Source organism: Leptodactylus fuscus, chromosome 7 (genome assembly GCF_031893055.1).
Source record: "Leptodactylus fuscus isolate aLepFus1 chromosome 7, aLepFus1.hap2, whole genome shotgun sequence".
Taxonomy (NCBI): domain Eukaryota; kingdom Metazoa; phylum Chordata; class Amphibia; order Anura; family Leptodactylidae; genus Leptodactylus; species Leptodactylus fuscus.
This window is the reverse complement of record NC_134271.1, coordinates 152,532,840-152,554,195: the sequence shown is the minus strand read 5'-3', so window position 1 is coordinate 152,554,195 and position 21,356 is coordinate 152,532,840. Positions and strand designations below refer to the sequence as shown.

At 39.8% G+C, this 21,356-nt stretch overlaps 1 protein-coding gene across 1 annotated transcript in view; it reads right to left on the bottom strand.

Annotated features, from left to right (window-relative positions):
* The window catches only part of ITGA10 (integrin subunit alpha 10), a 63,899-nt gene that overhangs the window by 36,604 nt on the left and 5,939 nt on the right, over nt 1-21,356 (bottom strand). The window contains exons 12-16 of the mRNA XM_075283301.1: nt 20,955-21,121; nt 20,732-20,874; nt 20,427-20,537; nt 20,245-20,330; nt 20,022-20,163 (exon numbers count right to left, since the gene is read on the bottom strand). Coding sequence (XP_075139402.1) covers nt 20,022-20,163; nt 20,245-20,330; nt 20,427-20,537; nt 20,732-20,874; nt 20,955-21,121 — 649 coding nt within the window. The remainder of the gene's footprint in view (nt 1-20,021; nt 20,164-20,244; nt 20,331-20,426; nt 20,538-20,731; nt 20,875-20,954; nt 21,122-21,356) is intronic.

Below are 21,356 nucleotides of genomic sequence, written 5' to 3'. Positions count from 1 at the left end.
GTGTGATAGTGTATACTGAGCTATGTATCTAATCCTATCCTGTGTGATACTGTATACTGAGCTGTATCTAATCCTATCCTGTGTGATACTGTATACTGAGCTGTGTATCTAATCCTATCCTGTGTGATACTGTATACTGAGCTGTGTATCTAATCCTATCCTGTGTGATACTGTATACTGAGCTGTATCTAATCCTATCCTGTGTGATACTGTATACTGAGCTGTATCTAATCCTATCCTGTGTGATACTGTATACTGAGCTATGTATCTAATCCTATCCTGTGTCATACTGTATACTGAGCTGTGTATCTAATCCTATCCTGTGTCATACTGTATACTGAGCTGTGTATCTAATCCTATCCTGTGTCATACTGTATACTGAGCTGTGTATCTAATCCTATCCTGTGTCATACTGTATACTGAGCTGTGTATCTAATCCTATCCTGTGTGATACTGTATACTGAGCTGTGTATCTAATCCTATCCTGTGTGATACTGTATACTGAGCTGTGTATCTAATCCTATCCTGTGTGATACTGTATACTGAGCTGTGTATCTAATCCTATCCTGTGTGATACAGTATACTGAGCTGTGTATCTAATCCTATCCTGTGTGATACTGTATACTGAGCTGTGTATCTAATCCTATCCTGTGTGATACAGTATACTGAGCTGTGTATCTAATCCTATCCTGTGTGATACTGTATACTGAGCTGTGTATCTAATCCTATCCTGTGTGATACTGTATACTGAGCTGTGTATCTAATCCTATCCTGTGTGATACCGTATACTGAGCTGTATCTAATCCTATCCTGTGTGATACTGTACACTGAGCTGTGTATCTAATCCTATCCTGTGTGATACTGTATACTGAGCTGTATCTAATCCTATCCTGTGTCATACTGTATACTGAGCTGTGTATCTAATCCTATCCTGTGTGATACTGTATACTGAGCTGTGTATCTAATCCTATCCTGTGTGATACTGTATTTTGAGCTATGTATCTAATCCTATCCTGTGTGATACTGTATACTGAGCTGTATCTAATCCTATCCCGTGTGATACTGTATACTGAGCTGTGTATCTAATCCTATCCCGTGTGATACTGTATACTGAGCTGTGTATCTAATCCTATCCCGTGTGATACTGTATACTGAGCTGTGTATCTAATCCTATCCCGTGTGATACTGTATACTGAGCTGTATCTAATCCTATCCTGTGTGATACTGTATACTGAGCTGTGTATCTAATCCTATCCTGTGTGATACTGTATACTGAGCTGTGTATCTAATCCTATCCTGTGTGATACTGTATACTGAGCTGTATCTAATCCTATCCTGTGTGATACTGTATACTGAGCTGTGTATCTAATCCTATCCTGTGTGATACTGTATACTGAGCAGTGTATCTAATCCTATCCTGTGTGATAGTGTATACTGAGCTGTGTATCTAATCCTATCCTGTGTGATACTGTATACTGAGCTGTGTATCTAATCCTATCCTGTGTGATACTGTATACTGAGCTGTGTATCTAATCCTATCCTGTGTGATAGTGTATACTGAGCTGTGTATCTAATCCTATCCTGTGTGATACTGTATACTGAGCTGTATCTAATCCTATCCTGTGTGATACTGTATACTGAGCTGTGTATCTAATCCTATCCTGTGTGATACTGTATACTGAGCTGTACCTAATCCTATCCTGTGTGATACTGTATACTGAGCTGTGTATCTAATCCTATCCTGTGTGATACTGTATACTGAGCTGTATCTAATCCTATCCTGTGTGATACTGTATACTGAGCTGCGTATCTAATCCTATCCTGTGTGACACTGTACACTGAGCTATGTATCTAATCCTATCCTGTGTGATACTGTATACTGAGCTGTATCTAATCCTATCCTGTGTGATACTGTACACTGAGCTATGTATCTAATCCTATCCTGTGTGATACTTTATACTGAGCTGCGTATCTAATCCTATCCTGTGTGATACTGTATACTGAGCTGCGTATCTAATCCTATCCTGTGTGATACCGTATACTGAGCTGTGTATCTAATCCTATCCTGTGTGATATTGTATACTGAGCTGTGTATCTAATCCTATCCTGTGTGATACTGTATACTGAGCTGTGTATCTAATCCTATCCTGTGTGATACTGTATACTGAGCTGTATCTAATCCTATCCTGTGTGATACTGTATACTGAGCTGTGTATCTAATCCTATCCTGTGTGATACTGTATACTGAGCTGTGTATCTAATCCTATCCTGTGTGATACTGTATACTGAGCTGTGTATCTAATCCTATCCTGTGTGATACTGTATACTGAGCTGTGTATCTAATCCTATCCTGTGTGATACTGTATACTGAGCCGTGTATCTAATCCTATCCTGTGTGATACTGTATACTGAGCTGTGTATCTAATCCTATCCTGTGTGATACTGTATACTGAGCCGTGTATCTAATCCTATCCTGTGTGATACAGTCTGCTGAGCTGTGTATCCTATCCTGTCCTGTGTGATACTGTATACTGAGCTGTGTATCTAATCCTATCCTGTGTGATACAGTCTGCTGAGCTGTGTATCTAATCCTATCCTGTGTGATATTGTATACTGAGCTGTGTATCTAATCCTATCCTGTGTGATACAGTCTGCTGAGCTGTGTATCTAATCCTATCCTGTGTGATACTGTATACTGAGCTGTGTATCTAATCCTATCCTGTGTGATACTGTATACTGAGCCGTGTATCAAATCCTATCCTGTGTGATACTGTATACTGAGCTATGTATCTAATCCTATCCTGTGTGATACTACATACTGAGCTGTGTATCTAATCCTATCCTGTGAGATACTGTATACTGAGCTGTGTATCTAATCCTATCCTGTGATACTGTATACTGAGCTGTGTATCTAATCCTATCCCGTGTGATACTGTATACTGAGCTATGTATCTAATCCTATCCTGTGATACTGTATACTGAGCTGTGTATCTATTCCTATCCTGTGTGATACTGTATACTGAGCTTTGTATCTAATCCTATCCTGTGATACTGTATACTGAGCTGTGTATCTAATCCTATCCTGTGTGATACTGTATACTGAGCTGTGTATCTAATCCTATCCTGTGTGATACTGTATACTGAGCTGTGTATCTAATCCTATCCTGTGTGATACTGTATACTGAGCTGTGTATCTAATCCTATCCTGTGTGATACTGTATACTGAGCTTTGTATCTAATCCTATCCTGTGTGACACTGTATACTGAGCTGTGTATCTAATCCTATCCTGTGTGACACTGTGTACTGAGCGGTGTATCTAATCCTATCCTGTGTGATACTGTATACTGAGCTGTGTATCTAATCCTATCCCGTGTGATACTGTATACTGAGCTGTGTATCTAATCCTATCCCGTGTGATACTGTATACTGAGCTGTGTATCTAATCCTATCCTGTGTGATATTGTATACTGAGCTATGTATCTAATCCTATCCTGTGTGATACTACATACTGAGCTGTGTATCTAATCCTGTCCTGTGTGATACTGTATACTGAGCTGTGTATCTAATCCTATCCTGTGTGATACTGTATACTGAGCTGTGTATCTAATCCAATCCTGTGTGATACTGTATACTGAGCTGTGTATCTAATCCTATCCTGTGTGATACTGTATACTGAGCTGTGTATCTAATCCTATCCTGTGTGATACTGTATACTGAGCTGTGTATCTAATCCTATCCTGTGTGATACTGTATACTGAACTGTGTATCTAATCCTATCCTGTGTGATATTGTATACTGAGCTGTGTATCTAATCCTATCCTGTGTGATACTGTATACTGAGCTGTGTATCTAATCCTGTCCTGTGTGATACTGTATACTGAGCTGTGTATCTAATCCTATCCTGTGTGATACTGTATACTGAGCTGTGTATCTAATCCTATCCTGTGTGATACTGTATACTGAGCTGTATCTAATCCTATCCTGTGTGATACTGTATACTGAGCTGTGTATCTAATCTTATCCTGTGTGATACTGTATACTGAGCTGTGTATCTAATCCTATCCTGTGTGATACTGTATACTGAGCTGTGTATCTAATCCTATCCTGTGTGATACTGTATACTGAGCTGTATCTAATCCTATCCTGTGTGATACTGTATACTGAGCTATGTATCTAATCCTATCCTGTGTGATACTACATACTGAGCTGTGTATCTAATCCTATCCTGTGAGATACTGTATACTGAGCTGTGTATCTAATCCTATCCTGTGTGATACTGTATACTGAGCTGTGTATCTAATCCTATCCTGTGTGACACTGTATACTGAGCTGTGTATCTAATCCTCTCCTGTGTGATACTGTATACTGAGCTGTGTATCTAATCCTATCCTGTGTGATACTGTATACTGAGCTGTGTATCTAATCCTATCCTGTGTGACACTGTATACTGAGCTGTATCTAATCCTATCCCGTGTGATACTGTATACTGAGCTGTGTATCTAATCCTATCCTGTGTGATACTGTATACTGAGCTGTGTATCTAATCCTATCCCGTGTGATACTGTATACTGAGCTGTGTATCTAATCCTATCCCGTGTGATACTGTATACTGAGCTGTATCTAATCCTATCCCGTGTGATACTGTATACTGAGCTGTGTATCTAATCCTATCCTGTGTGATACTGTATACTGAGCTGTGTATCTAATCCTATCCTGTGTGACACTGTATACTGAGCTGTATCTAATCCTATCCCGTGTGATACTGTATACTGAGCTGTGTATCTAATCCTATCCTGTGTGATACTGTATACTGAGCTGTGTATCTAATCCTATCCCGTGTGATACTGTATACTGAGCTGTGTATCTAATCCTATCCTGTGTGATACTGTATACTGAGCTGTGTATCTAATCTTATCCTGTGTGATACTGTATACTGAGCTGTGTATCTAATCCTATCCTGTGTGATACTGTATACTGAGCTGTGTATCTAATCCTATCCTGTGTGATACTGTATACTGAGCTGTGTATCTAATCCTATCCTGTGTGATACTGTATACTGAGCTGTATCTAATCCTATCCTGTGTGATACTGTATACTGAGCTGTGTATCTAATCCTATCCTGTGTGATACTGTATACTGAGCTGTGTATCTAATCCTATCCTGTGTGATACTGTATACTGAGCTGTGTATCTAATCCTATCCTGTGTGATACTGTATACTGAGCTGTGTATCTAATCCTATCCTGTGTGATACTGTATACTGAGCTGTGTATCTAATCCTATCCTGTGTGATACTGTATACTGAGCTGTGTATCTAATCCTATCCTGTGTGATACTGTATACTGAGCTGTGTATCTAATCCTATCCTGTGTGATACTGTATACTGAGCTGTGTATCTAATCTTATCCTGTGTGATACTGTATACTGAGCTGTGTATCTAATCCTATCCTGTGTGATACTGTATACTGAGCTGTGTATCTAATCCTATCCTGTGTGATACTGTATACTGAGCTGTATCTAATCCTATCCTGTGTGATACTGTATACTGAGCTATGTATCTAATCCTATCCTGTGTGATACTACATACTGAGCTGTGTATCTAATCCTATCCTGTGAGATACTGTATACTGAGCTGTGTATCTAATCTTATCCTGTGTGATACTGTATACTGAGCTGTGTATCTAATCCTATCCTGTGTGACACTGTATACTGAGCTGTATCTAATCCTATCCCGTGTGATACTGTATACTGAGCTGTGTATCTAATCCTATCCTGTGTGATACTGTATACTGAGCTGTGTATCTAATCCTATCCCGTGTGATACTGTATACTGAGCTGTGTATCTAATCCTATCCTGTGTGATACTGTATACTGAGCTGTGTATCTAATCTTATCCTGTGTGATACTGTATACTGAGCTGTGTATCTAATCCTATCCTGTGTGATACTGTATACTGAGCTGTGTATCTAATCCTATCCTGTGTGATACTGTATACTGAGCTGTGTATCTAATCCTATCCTGTGTGATACTGTATACTGAGCTGTGTATCTAATCCTATCCTGTGTGATACAGTATACTGAGCTGTGTATCTAATCCTATCCTGTGTGATATTGTATACTGAGCTGTATCTAATCCTATCCTGTGTGATACTGTATACTGAGCTGTGTATCTAATCCTATCCTGTGTGATACTGTATACTGAGCTGTGTATCTAATCCTATCCTGTGTGATACTGTATACTGAGCTGTGTATCTAATCCTATCCTGTGTGATACTGTATACTGAGCTGTATCTAATCCTATCCCGTGTGATACTGTATACTGAGCTGTGTATCTAATCCTATCCCGTGTGATACTGTATACTGAGCTGTGTATCTAATCCTATCCCGTGTGATACTGTATACTGAGCTGTATCTAATCCTATCCTGTGTGATACTGTATACTGAGCCGTGTATCTAATCCTATCCTGTGTGATACTGTATACTGAGCTGTGTATCTAATCCTATCCTGTGTGATACTGTATACTGAGCTGTGTATCTAATCCTATCCTGTGTGATACTGTATACTGAGCTGTGTATCTAATCCTATCCTGTGTGATACTGTATACTGAGCTGTTTATCTAATCCTATCCTGTGTGATACTGTATACTGAGCTGTATCTAATCCTATCCTGTGTGATACTGTATACTGAGCTGTGTATCTAATCCTATCCTGTGTGATACTGTATACTGAGCTGTGTATCTAATCCTATCCTGTGTGATAGTGTATACTGAGCTGTGTATCTAATCCTATCCTGTGTGATACTGTATACTGAGCTGTATCTAATCCTATCCTGTGTGATACTGTATACTGAGCTGTGTATCTAATCCTATCCTGTGTGATACTGTATACTGAGCTGTACCTAATCCTATCCTGTGTGATACTGTATACTGAGCTGTGTATCTAATCCTATCCTGTGTGATACTGTATACTGAGCTGTATCTAATCCTATCCTGTGTGATACTGTATACTGAGCTGTATCTAATCCTATCCTGTGTGATACTGTATACTGAGCTATGTATCTAATCCTATCCTGTGTGATACTGTATACTGAGCTGCGTATCTAATCCTATCCTGTGTGATACTGTATACTGAGCTGCGTATCTAATCCTATCCTGTGTGATACCGTATACTGAGCTGTGTATCTAATCCTATCCTGTGTGATATTGTATACTGAGCTGTGTATCTAATCCTATCCTGTGTGATACTGTATACTGAGCTGTGTATCTAATCCTATCCTGTGTGATACTGTATACTGAGCTGTATCTAATCCTATCCTGTGTGATACTGTATACTGAGCTGTGTATCTAATCCTATCCTGTGTGATACTGTATACTGAGCTGTGTATCTAATCCTATCATGTGTGATACTGTATACTGAGCTGTATCTAATCCTATCCTGTGTGATAGTGTATACTGAGCTATGTATCTAATCCTATCCTGTGTGATACTGTATACTGAGCTGTGTATCTAATCCTATCCTGTGTGATACTGTATACTGAGCTGTGTATCTAATCCTATCCTGTGTGATACTGTATACTGAGCTGTATCTAATGCTATCCTGTGTGATACTGTATACTGAGCTGTATCTAATCCTATCCTGTGTGATACTGTATACTGAGCTATGTATCTAATCCTATCCTGTGTCATACTGTATACTGAGCTGTGTATCTAATCCTATCCTGTGTCATACTGTATACTGAGCTGTGTATCTAATCCTATCCTGTGTCATACTGTATACTGAGCTGTGTATCTAATCCTATCCTGTGTCATACTGTATACTGAGCTGTGTATCTAATCCTATCCTGTGTGATACTGTATACTGAGCTGTGTATCTAATCCTATCCTGTGTGATACTGTATACTGAGCTGTGTATCTAATCCTATCCTGTGTGATACTGTATACTGAGCTGTGTATCTAATCCTATCCTGTGTGATACAGTATACTGAGCTGTGTATCTAATCCTATCCTGTGTGATACTGTATACTGAGCTGTGTATCTAATCCTATCCTGTGTGATACAGTATACTGAGCTGTGTATCTAATCCTATCCTGTGTGATACTGTATACTGAGCTGTGTATCTAATCCTATCCTGTGTGATACTGTATACTGAGCTGTGTATCTAATCCTATCCTGTGTGATACTGTATACTGAGCTGTGTATCTAATCCTATCCTGTGTGATACTGTATACTGAGCTGTGTATCTAATCCTATCCTGTGTGATACTGTATACTGAGCTGTATCTAATCCTATCCTGTGTGATACTGTATACTGAGCTGTGTATCTAATCCTATCCTGTGTGATACTGTATACTGAGCTGTGTATCTAATCCTATCCTGTGTGATACTGTATACTGAGCTGTGTATCTAATCCTATCCTGTGTGATACTGTATACTGAGCTGTGTATCTAATCCTATCCTGTGTGATACTGTATACTGAGCTGTGTATCTAATCCTATCCTGTGTGATATTGTATACTGAGCTGTGTATCTAATCCTATGCTGTGTGATACTGTATACTGAGCTGTGTATCTAATCCTATCCTGTGTGATACTGTATACTGAGCTGTATCTAATCCTATCCTGTGTGATACTGTATACTGAACTGCGTATCTAATCCTATCCTGTGTGATACTGTACACTGAGCTATGTATCTAATCCTATCCTGTGTGATACCGTATACTGAGCTGTATCTAATCCTATCCTGTGTGATACTGTATACTGAGCTGTGTATCTAATCCTATCCTGTGTGATACTGTATACTGAGCTGTATCTAATCCTATCCCGTGTGATACTGTATACTGAGCTGTGTATCTAATCCTATCCCGTGTGATACTGTATACTGAGCTGTGTATCTAATCCTATCCCGTGTGATACTGTATACTGAGCTGTATCTAATCCTATCCTGTGTGATACTGTATACTGAGCCGTGTATCTAATCCTATCCTGTGTGATACTGTATACTGAGCTGTGTATCTAATCCTATCCTGTGTGATACTGTATACTGAGCTGTGTATCTAATCCTATCCTGTGTGATACTGTATACTGAGCTGTGTATCTAATCCTATCCTGTGTGATACTGTATACTGAGCTGTGTATCTAATCCTATCCTGTGTGATACTGTATACTGAGCTGTATCTAATCCTATCCTGTGTGATACTGTATACTGAGCTGTGTATCTAATCCTATCCTGTGTGATAGTGTATACTGAGCTGTGTATCTAATCCTATCCTGTGTGATACTGTATACTGAGCTGTATCTAATCCTATCCTGTGTGATACTGTACACTGAGCTATGTATCTAATCCTATCCTGTGTGATACTGTATACTGAGCTGCGTATCTAATCCTATCCTGTGTGATACTGTATACTGAGCTGCGTATCTAATCCTATCCTGTGTGATACCGTATACTAAGCTGTGTATCTAATCCTATCCTGTGTGATATTGTATACTGAGCTGTGTATCTAATCCTATCCTGTGTGATACTGTATACTGAGCTGTGTATCTAATCCTATCCTGTGTGATACTGTATACTGAGCTGTGTATCTAATCCTATCCTGTGTGATACTGTATACTGAGCTGTATCTAATCCTATCCTGTGTGATACTGTATACTGAGCTGTGTATCTAATCCTATCCTGTGTGATACTGTATACTGAGCTGTGTATCTAATCCTATCCTGTGTGATACTGTATACTGAGCTGTATCTAATCCTATCCTGTGTGATAGTGTATACTGAGCTATGTATCTAATCCTATCCTGTGTGATACTGTATACTGAGCTGTATCTAATCCTATCCTGTGTGATACTGTATACTGAGCTGTGTATCTAATCCTATCCTGTGTGATACTGTATACTGAGCTGTGTATCTAATCCTATCCTGTGTGATACTGTATACTGAGCTGTATCTAATCCTATCCTGTGTGATACTGTATACTGAGCTGTATCTAATCCTATCCTGTGTGATACTGTATATTGAGCTATGTATCTAATCCTATCCTGTGTCATACTGTATACTGAGCTGTGTATCTAATCCTATCCTGTGTCATACTGTATACTGAGCTGTGTATCTAATCCTATCCTGTGTGATACTGTATACTGAGCTGTGTATCTAATCCTATCCTGTGTGATACTGTATACTGAGCTGTGTATCTAATCCTATCCTGTGTGATACTGTATACTGAGCTGTGTATCTAATCCTATCCTGTGTGATACAGTATACTGAGCTGTGTATCTAATCCTATCCTGTGTGATACTGTATACTGAGCTGTGTATCTAATCCTATCCTGTGTGATACTGTATACTGAGCTGTGTATCTAATCCTATCCTGTGTGATACCGTATACTGAGCTGTATCTAATCCTATCCTGTGTGATACTGTACACTGAGCTGTGTATCTAATCCTATCCTGTGTGATACTGTATACTGAGCTGTATCTAATCCTATCCTGTGTCATACTGTATACTGAGCTGTGTATCTAATCCTATCCTGTGTGATACTGTATACTGAGCTGTGTATCTAATCCTATCCTGTGTGATACTGTATTTTGAGCTATGTATCTAATCCTATCCTGTGTGATACTGTATACTGAGCTGTATCTAATCCTATCCCTTGTGATACTGTATACTGAGCTGTGTATCTAATCCTATCCCGTGTGATACTGTATACTGAGCTGTGTATCTAATCCTATCCCGTGTGATACTGTATACTGAGCTGTATCTAATCCTATCCTGTGTGATACTGTATACTGAGCTGTGTATCTAATCCTATCCTGTGTGATACTGTATACTGAGCTGTGTATCTAATCCTATCCTGTGTGATACTGTATACTGAGCTGTATCTAATCCTATCCTGTGTGATACTGTATACTGAGCTGTGTATCTAATCCTATCCTGTGTGATACTGTATACTGAGCAGTGTATCTAATCCTATCCTGTGTGATAGTGTATACTGAGCTGTGTATCTAATCCTATCCTGTGTGATACTGTATACTGAGCTGTGTATCTAATCCTATCCTGTGTGATACTGTATACTGAGCTGTGTATCTAATCCTATCCTGTGTGATAGTGTATACTGAGCTGTGTATCTAATCCTATCCTGTGTGATACTGTATACTGAGCTGTATCTAATCCTATCCTGTGTGATACTGTATACTGAGCTGTGTATCTAATCCTATCCTGTGTGATACTGTATACTGAGCTGTACCTAATCCTATCCTGTGTGATACTGTATACTGAGCTGTGTATCTAATCCTATCCTGTGTGATACTGTATACTGAGCTGTATCTAATCCTATCCTGTGTGATACTGTATACTGAGCTGCGTATCTAATCCTATCCTGTGTGATACTGTACACTGAGCTATGTATCTAATCCTATCCTGTGTGATACTGTATACTGAGCTGTATCTAATCCTATCCTGTGTGATACTGTACACTGAGCTATGTATCTAATCCTATCCTGTGTGATACTGTATACTGAGCTGCGTATCTAATCCTATCCTGTGTGATACTGTATACTGAGCTGCGTATCTAATCCTATCCTGTGTGATACCGTATACTGAGCTGTGTATCTAATCCTATCCTGTGTGATATTGTATACTGAGCTGTGTATCTAATCCTATCCTGTGTGATACTGTATACTGAGCTGTGTATCTAATCCTATCCTGTGTGATACTGTATACTGAGCTGTATCTAATCCTATCCTGTGTGATACTGTATACTGAGCTGTGTATCTAATCCTATCCTGTGTGATACTGTATACTGAGCTGTGTATCTAATCCTATCCTGTGTGATACTGTATACTGAGCTGTGTATCTAATCCTATCCTGTGTGATACTGTATACTGAGCTGGCTGTGTATCTAATCCTATCCTGTGTGATACTGTATACTGAGCTGTATCTAATCCTATCCTGTGTGATACTGTATACTGAGCTGTATCTAATCCTATCCTGTGTGATACTGTATACTGAGCTGTGTATCTAATCCTATCCTGTGTGATACCGTATACTGAGCTGTATCTAATCCTATCCTGTGTGATACTGTACACTGAGCTGTGTATCTAATCCTATCCTGTGTGATACTGTATACTGAGCTGTGTATCTAATCCTATCCTGTGTGATACTGTATACTGAGCTGTGTATCTAATCCTATCCTGTGTGATAGTGTATACTGAGCTGTGTATCTAATCCTATCCTGTGTGATACTGTATACTGAGCTGTATCTAATCCTATCCTGTGTGATACTGTATACTGAGCTGTGTATCTAATCCTATCCTGTGTGATACTGTATACTGAGCTGTACCTAATCCTATCCTGTGTGATACTGTATACTGAGCTGTGTATCTAATCCTATCCTGTGTGATACTGTATACTGAGCTGTATCTAATCCTATCCTGTGTGATACTGTATACTGAGCTGTATCTAATCCTATCCTGTGTGATACTGTATACTGAGCTATGTATCTAATCCTATCCTGTGTGATACTGTATACTGAGCTGCGTATCTAATCCTATCCTGTGTGATACTGTATACTGAGCTGCGTATCTAATCCTATCCTGTGTGATACCGTATACTGAGCTGTGTATCTAATCCTATCCTGTGTGATATTGTATACTGAGCTGTGTATCTAATCCTATCCTGTGTGATACTGTATACTGAGCTGTGTATCTAATCCTATCCTGTGTGATACTGTATACTGAGCTGTATCTAATCCTATCCTGTGTGATACTGTATACTGAGCTGTGTATCTAATCCTATCCTGTGTGATACTGTATACTGAGCTGTGTATCTAATCCTATCCTGTGTGATACTGTATACTGAGCTGTATCTAATCCTATCCTGTGTGATAGTGTATACTGAGCTATGTATCTAATCCTATCCTGTGTGATACTGTATACTGAGCTGTGTATCTAATCCTATCCTGTGTGATACTGTATACTGAGCTGTGTATCTAATCCTATCCTGTGTGATACTGTATACTGAGCTGTATCTAATGCTATCCTGTGTGATACTGTATACTGAGCTGTATCTAATCCTATCCTGTGTGATACTGTATACTGAGCTATGTATCTAATCCTATCCTGTGTCATACTGTATACTGAGCTGTGTATCTAATCCTATCCTGTGTCATACTGTATACTGAGCTGTGTATCTAATCCTATCCTGTGTCATACTGTATACTGAGCTGTGTATCTAATCCTATCCTGTGTCATACTGTATACTGAGCTGTGTATCTAATCCTATCCTGTGTGATACTGTATACTGAGCTGTGTATCTAATCCTATCCTGTGTGATACTGTATACTGAGCTGTGTATCTAATCCTATCCTGTGTGATACTGTATACTGAGCTGTGTATCTAATCCTATCCTGTGTGATACAGTATACTGAGCTGTGTATCTAATCCTATCCTGTGTGATACTGTATACTGAGCTGTGTATCTAATCCTATCCTGTGTGATACAGTATACTGAGCTGTGTATCTAATCCTATCCTGTGTGATACTGTATACTGAGCTGTGTATCTAATCCTATCCTGTGTGATACTGTATACTGAGCTGTGTATCTAATCCTATCCTGTGTGATACTGTATACTGAGCTGTGTATCTAATCCTATCCTGTGTGATACTGTATACTGAGCTGTGTATCTAATCCTATCCTGTGTGATACTGTATACTGAGCTGTATCTAATCCTATCCTGTGTGATACTGTATACTGAGCTGTGTATCTAATCCTATCCTGTGTGATACTGTATACTGAGCTGTGTATCTAATCCTATCCTGTGTGATACTGTATACTGAGCTGTGTATCTAATCCTATCCTGTGTGATACTGTATACTGAGCTGTGTATCTAATCCTATCCTGTGTGATACTGTATACTGAGCTGTGTATCTAATCCTATCCTGTGTGATATTGTATACTGAGCTGTGTATCTAATCCTATGCTGTGTGATACTGTATACTGAGCTGTGTATCTAATCCTATCCTGTGTGATACTGTATACTGAGCTGTATCTAATCCTATCCTGTGTGATACTGTATACTGAGCTGCGTATCTAATCCTATCCTGTGTGATACTGTACACTGAGCTATGTATCTAATCCTATCCTGTGTGATACCGTATACTGAGCTGTATCTAATCCTATCCTGTGTGATACTGTATACTGAGCTGTGTATCTAATCCTATCCTGTGTGATACTGTATACTGAGCTGTATCTAATCCTATCCCGTGTGATACTGTATACTGAGCTGTGTATCTAATCCTATCCCGTGTGATACTGTATACTGAGCTGTGTATCTAATCCTATCCCGTGTGATACTGTATACTGAGCTGTATCTAATCCTATCCTGTGTGATACTGTATACTGAGCCGTGTATCTAATCCTATCCTGTGTGATACTGTATACTGAGCTGTGTATCTAATCCTATCCTGTGTGATACTGTATACTGAGCTGTGTATCTAATCCTATCCTGTGTGATACTGTATACTGAGCTGTGTATCTAATCCTATCCTGTGTGATACTGTATACTGAGCTGTGTATCTAATCCTATCCTGTGTGATACTGTATACTGAGCTGTATCTAATCCTATCCTGTGTGATACTGTATACTGAGCTGTGTATCTAATCCTATCCTGTGTGATAGTGTATACTGAGCTGTGTATCTAATCCTATCCTGTGTGATACTGTATACTGAGCTGTATCTAATCCTATCCTGTGTGATACTGTATACTGAGCTGTGTATCTAATCCTATCCTGTGTGATACTGTATACTGAGCTGTACCTAATCCTATCCTGTGTGATACTGTATACTGAGCTGTGTATCTAATCCTATCCTGTGTGATACTGTATACTGAGCTGTATCTAATCCTATCCTGTGTGATACTGTATACTGAGCTGCGTATCTAATCCTATCCTGTGTGATACTGTACACTGAGCTATGTATCTAATCCTATCCTGTGTGATACTGTATACTGAGCTGTATCTAATCCTATCCTGTGTGATACTGTACACTGAGCTATGTATCTAATCCTATCCTGTGTGATACTGTATACTGAGCTGCGTATCTAATCCTATCCTGTGTGATACTGTATACTGAGCTGCGTATCTAATCCTATCCTGTGTGATACCGTATACTGAGCTGTGTATCTAATCCTATCCTGTGTGATATTGTATACTGAGCTGTGTATCTAATCCTATCCTGTGTGATACTGTATACTGAGCTGTGTATCTAATCCTATCCTGTGTGATACTGTATACTGAGCTGTGTATCTAATCCTATCCTGTGTGATACTGTATACTGAGCTGTATCTAATCCTATCCTGTGTGATACTGTATACTGAGCTGTGTATCTAATCCTATCCTGTGTGATACTGTATACTGAGCTGTGTATCTAATCCTATCCTGTGTGATACTGTATACTGAGCTGTATCTAATCCTATCCTGTGTGATAGTGTATACTGAGCTATGTATCTAATCCTATCCTGTGTGATACTGTATACTGAGCTGTATCTAATCCTATCCTGTGTGATACTGTATACTGAGCTGTGTATCTAATCCTATCCTGTGTGATACTGTATACTGAGCTGTGTATCTAATCCTATCCTGTGTGATACTGTATACTGAGCTGTATCTAATCCTATCCTGTGTGATACTGTATACTGAGCTGTATCTAATCCTATCCTGTGTGATACTGTATACTGAGCTATGTATCTAATCCTATCCTGTGTCATACTGTATACTGAGCTGTGTATCTAATCCTATCCTGTGTCATACTGTATACTGAGCTGTGTATCTAATCCTATCCTGTGTCATACTGTATACTGAGCTGTGTATCTAATCCTATCCTGTGTCATACTGTATACTGAGCTGTGTATCTAATCCTATCCTGTGTGATACTGTATACTGAGCTGTGTATCTAATCCTATCCTGTGTGATACTGTATACTGAGCTGTGTATCTAATCCTATCCTGTGTGATACTGTATACTGAGCTGTGTATCTAATCCTATCCTGTGTGATACAGTATACTGAGCTGTGTATCTAATCCTATCCTGTGTGATACTGTATACTGAGCTGTGTATCTAATCCTATCCTGTGTGATACTGTATACTGAGCTGTGTATCTAATCCTATCCTGTGTGATACCGTATACTGAGCTGTATCTAATCCTATCCTGTGTGATACTGTACACTGAGCTGTGTATCTAATCCTATCCTGTGTGATACTGTATACTGAGCTGTATCTAATCCTATCCTGTGTCATACTGTATACTGAGCTGTGTATCTAATCCTATCCTGTGTGATACTGTATACTGAGCTGTGTATCTAATCCTATCCTGTGTGATACTGTATTTTGAGCTATGTATCTAATCCTATCCTGTGTGATACTGTATACTGAGCTGTATCTAATCCTATCCCGTGTGATACTGTATACTGAGCTGTGTATCTAATCCTATCCCGTGTGATACTGTATACTGAGCTGTGTATCTAATCCTATCCCGTGTGATACTGTATACTGAGCTGTATCTAATCCTATCCTGTGTGATACTGTATACTGAGCTGTGTATCTAATCCTATCCTGTGTGATACTGTATACTGAGCTGTGTATCTAATCCTATCCTGTGTGATACTGTATACTGAGCTGTATCTAATCCTATCCTGTGTGATACTGTATACTGAGCTGTGTATCTAATCCTATCCTGTGTGATACTGTATACTGAGCAGTGTATCTAATCCTATCCTGTGTGATAGTGTATACTGAGCTGTGTATCTAATCCTATCCTGTGTGATACTGTATACTGAGCTGTGTATCTAATCCTATCCTGTGTGATACTGTATACTGAGCTGTGTATCTAATCCTATCCTGTGTGATAGTGTATACTGAGCTGTGTATCTAATCCTATCCTGTGTGATACTGTATACTGAGCTGTATCTAATCCTATCCTGTGTGATACTGTATACTGAGCTGTGTATCTAATCCTATCCTGTGTGATACTGTATACTGAGCTGTACCTAATCCTATCCTGTGTGATACTGTATACTGAGCTGTGTATCTAATCCTATCCTGTGTGATACTGTATACTGAGCTGTATCTAATCCTATCCTGTGTGATACTGTATACTGAGCTGCGTATCTAATCCTATCCTGTGTGATACTGTACACTGAGCTATGTATCTAATCCTATCCTGTGTGATACTGTATACTGAGCTGTATCTAATCCTATCCTGTGTGATACTGTACACTGAGCTATGTATCTAATCCTATCCTGTGTGATACTGTATACTGAGCTGCGTATCTAATCCTATCCTGTGTGATACTGTATACTGAGCTGCGTATCTAATCCTATCCTGTGTGATACCGTATACTGAGCTGTGTATCTAATCCTATCCTGTGTGATATTGTATACTGAGCTGTGTATCTAATCCTATCCTGTGTGATACTGTATACTGAGCTGTGTATCTAATCCTATCCTGTGTGATACTGTATACTGAGCTGTATCTAATCCTATCCTGTGTGATACTGTATACTGAGCTGTGTATCTAATCCTATCCTGTGTGATACTGTATACTGAGCTGTGTATCTAATCCTATCCTGTGTGATACTGTATACTGAGCTGTATCTAATCCTATCCTGTGTGATAGTGTATACTGAGCTATGTATCTAATCCTATCCTGTGTGATACTGTATACTGAGCTGTATCTAATCCTATCCTGTGTGATACTGTATACTGAGCTGTGTATCTAATCCTATCCTGTGTGATACTGTATACTGAGCTGTGTATCTAATCCTATCCTGTGTGATACTGTATACTGAGCTGTGTATCTAATCCTATCCTGTGTGATACTGTATACTGAGCTGTATCTAATCCTATCCTGTGTGATACTGTATACTGAGCTGTATCTAATCCTATCCTGTGTGATACTGTATACTGAGCTATGTATCTAATCCTATCCTGTGTCATACTGTATACTGAGCTGTGTATCTAATCCTATCCTGTGTCATACTGTATACTGAGCTGTGTATCTAATCCTATCCTGTGTCATACTGTATACTGAGCTGTGTATCTAATCCTATCCTGTGTCATACTGTATACTGAGCTGTGTATCTAATCCTATCCTGTGTGATACTGTATACTGAGCTGTGTATCTAATCCTATCCTGTGTGATACTGTATACTGAGCTGTGTATCTAATCCTATCCTGTGTGATACAGTATACTGAGCTGTGTATCTAATCCTATCCTGTGTGATACGGTATACTGAGCTGTGTATCTAATCCTATCCTGTGTGATACTGTATACTGAGCTGTGTATCTAATCCTATCCTGTGTGATACTGTATACTGAGCTGTGTATCTAATCCTATCGTGTGTGATACTGTATACTGAGCTGTGTATCTAATCCTATCCTGTGTGATACCGTATACTGAGCTGTGTATCTAATCCTATCCTGTGTGATACTGTATACTGAGCTGTGTATCTAATCCTATCCTGTGTGATACCGTATACTGAGCTGTATCTAATCCTATCCTGTGTGATACTGTACACTGAGCTGTGTATCTAATCCTATCCTGTGTGATACTGTATACTGAGCTGTGTATCTAATCCTATCCTGTGTGATACTGTATACTGAGCTGTATCTAATCCTATCCTGTGTGATACTGTATATTGAGCTATGTATCTAATCCTATCCTGTGTGATACTGTATACTGAGCTGTATCTAATCCTATCCTGTGTGATACTGTATACTGAGCTGTGTATCTAATCCTACCCTGTGTGATACTGTATACTGAGCTGTGTATCTAATCCTATCCTGTGTGATACAGTATACTGAGCTGTGTATCTAATCCTATCCTGTGTGATACTGTATACTGAGCTATGTATCTAATCCTATCCTGTGTCATACTGTATACTGAGCTGTGTATCTAATCCTATCCTGTGTGATACTGTACACTGAGCTGCGTATCTAATCCTATCCTGTGTGATACTGTATACTGAGCTGTGTATCTAATCCTATCCTGTGTGATACTGTATACTGAGCTGTGTATCTAATCCTATCCTGTGTGATACAGTATACTGAGCTGTGTATCTAATCCTATCCTGTGTGATACTGTATACTGAGCTGTGTATCTAATCCTATCCTGTGTGATACTGTATACTGAGCTGTGTATCTAATCCTATCCTGTGTGATACTGTATACTGAGCTGTGTATCTAATCCTATCCTGTGTGATACTGTATACTGAGCTGTGTATCTAATCCTATCCTGTGTGATACTGTATACTGAGCTGTGTATCTAATCCTATCCTGTGTGATACCGTATACTGAGCTGTATCTAATCCTATCCTGTGTGATACTGTATACTGAGCTGTGTATCTAATCCTATCCTGTGTGATACTGTATACTGAGCTGTGTATCTAATCCTATCCTGTGTGATACTGTATACTGAGCTGTGTATCTAATCCTATCCTGTGTGATACTGTATACTGAGCTGTATCTAATCCTATCCCGTGTGATACTGTATACTGAGCTGTGTATCTAATCCTATCCTGTGTGATACCGTATACTGAGCTGTATCTAATCCTATCCTGTGTGATACTGTATACTGAGCTGTGTATCTAATCCTATCCTGTGTGATACTGTATACTGAGCTGTGTATCTAATGCTATCCCGTGTGATACTGTATACTGAGCTGTGTATCTAATCCTATCCTGTGTGATACTGTATACTGAGCTGTGTATCTAATCCTATCCTGTGTGATACTGTATACTGAGCTGTGTATCTAATCCTATCCTGTGTGATACTGTATACTGAGCTGTGTATCTAATCCTATCCTGTGTGATACTGTATACTGAGCTGTGTATCTAATCCTATCCTGTGTGATACTGTATCCTGAGCTGTGTATCTAATCCTATCCTGTGTGATATTGTATACTGAGCTGTGTATCTAATCCTATCCTGTGTGATACAGATGTCAGGTAGATGGGTTGGACAGGCGGATTGTTCCTCTTACTTTGCTGTAGACACTGGAGAACAGGAGGTTTCGGGAGAACCAAACCTTCAGGCTGGTGTTGTAGGAGTTTTCCCTGCGGTTCTCGAGCTCGATCTCCACAGTCACCTTCCTCCGATCCCTCCGGATTACGGTTGGTTGATCCCTTTAGTTGAACAGATAACTATGAGAATGTTCCAGTCATGGAAAATGATGAGGAGAACCTGAACCATGGGTGGTGGCTTACCTGGTGCCATTGAGGTCCATATGAGCTCGGAGGGACAAGTCCGTTATACATTCATTATCTTCACCACAGTCCTTGAAGAAAGGAACCTGAAGACAAAGGAAACCGAGAACGTCCTGTGTTGTCTACACAGTGACCGGGTGCAATATTCTAAACCGGGTAAGGTTCTAGGTCATGGAACTCACCAGTCTCTTCACAGACGTCGGACATCGGTCATCCAGCACCGGACTGGACTCTGTGTCGCTCAGGTTAAAGCGCAGGTGGACGCCGATGGGTCTCAGATAGTCGATAGTGTCCTGAGAGAGAGATTGAGAGTCACTAAGGAATGATGATTGGTCAATTTAAAGGGGAGGTCCACTGTCATCTGACTCATCCCATAGACTCATTGTTTTACTCGAGGTTCTCATGAAGGTCAATGTGTCCACCAACCAGGTCCCAGCAATGGTCTACACAGAGAGTATCTGAATGTTTGTTGGCTCAGGACACTCACAATGACATGGAATCCGAGGGTCATACAAGTCACTTTTCCGGTGGTCACTCGAATGCGTTTGCTTAGAAGTTTTTGGAAGTTCTCGTCAAACACGGCGCGGGGGGTGAGCTTCTTGTCATCCAAGGACAGATTGTAATGGAGTCCTGCAAAAATAATGGAATATTGCGGACAATAATTTATCAGCGACACCAGTTTCGTCAACCGGAAAATTTCTGTTACTGACCGAATCGACTGTCCAATTTGCTGGGGGATTTGGAGTTGACGGAGAAGCAGATGGTGATGTTCAGGCAGACGGACTCCTTGCCTTGTCTCAGACAGTTCTTCTGAAGAAGGTTGATGGAGGTCGGGTTTACTTGCAAGGTGGCATTCACACGGACAATACTGCGAGATCTGGAAGACGGGGCGAATATAGGTAAGGTGTGGTAAATCGGGTCGTGGTCTTCAACTTCTGCGAAGCCACAACTCCTTCAACTGAAGACTGTCCGGGCATTGTGGGAGCTACAGGTTTGCCGGGAAGTCATCGACTGGAGACCCATTTGGAAACCTTGAGAACCTAAAGTTAGGGATGTCTCAACTATCTTGGATACTCTGGAGTAATCCACTTTGCCTCTTCTGTGGTCCAGCC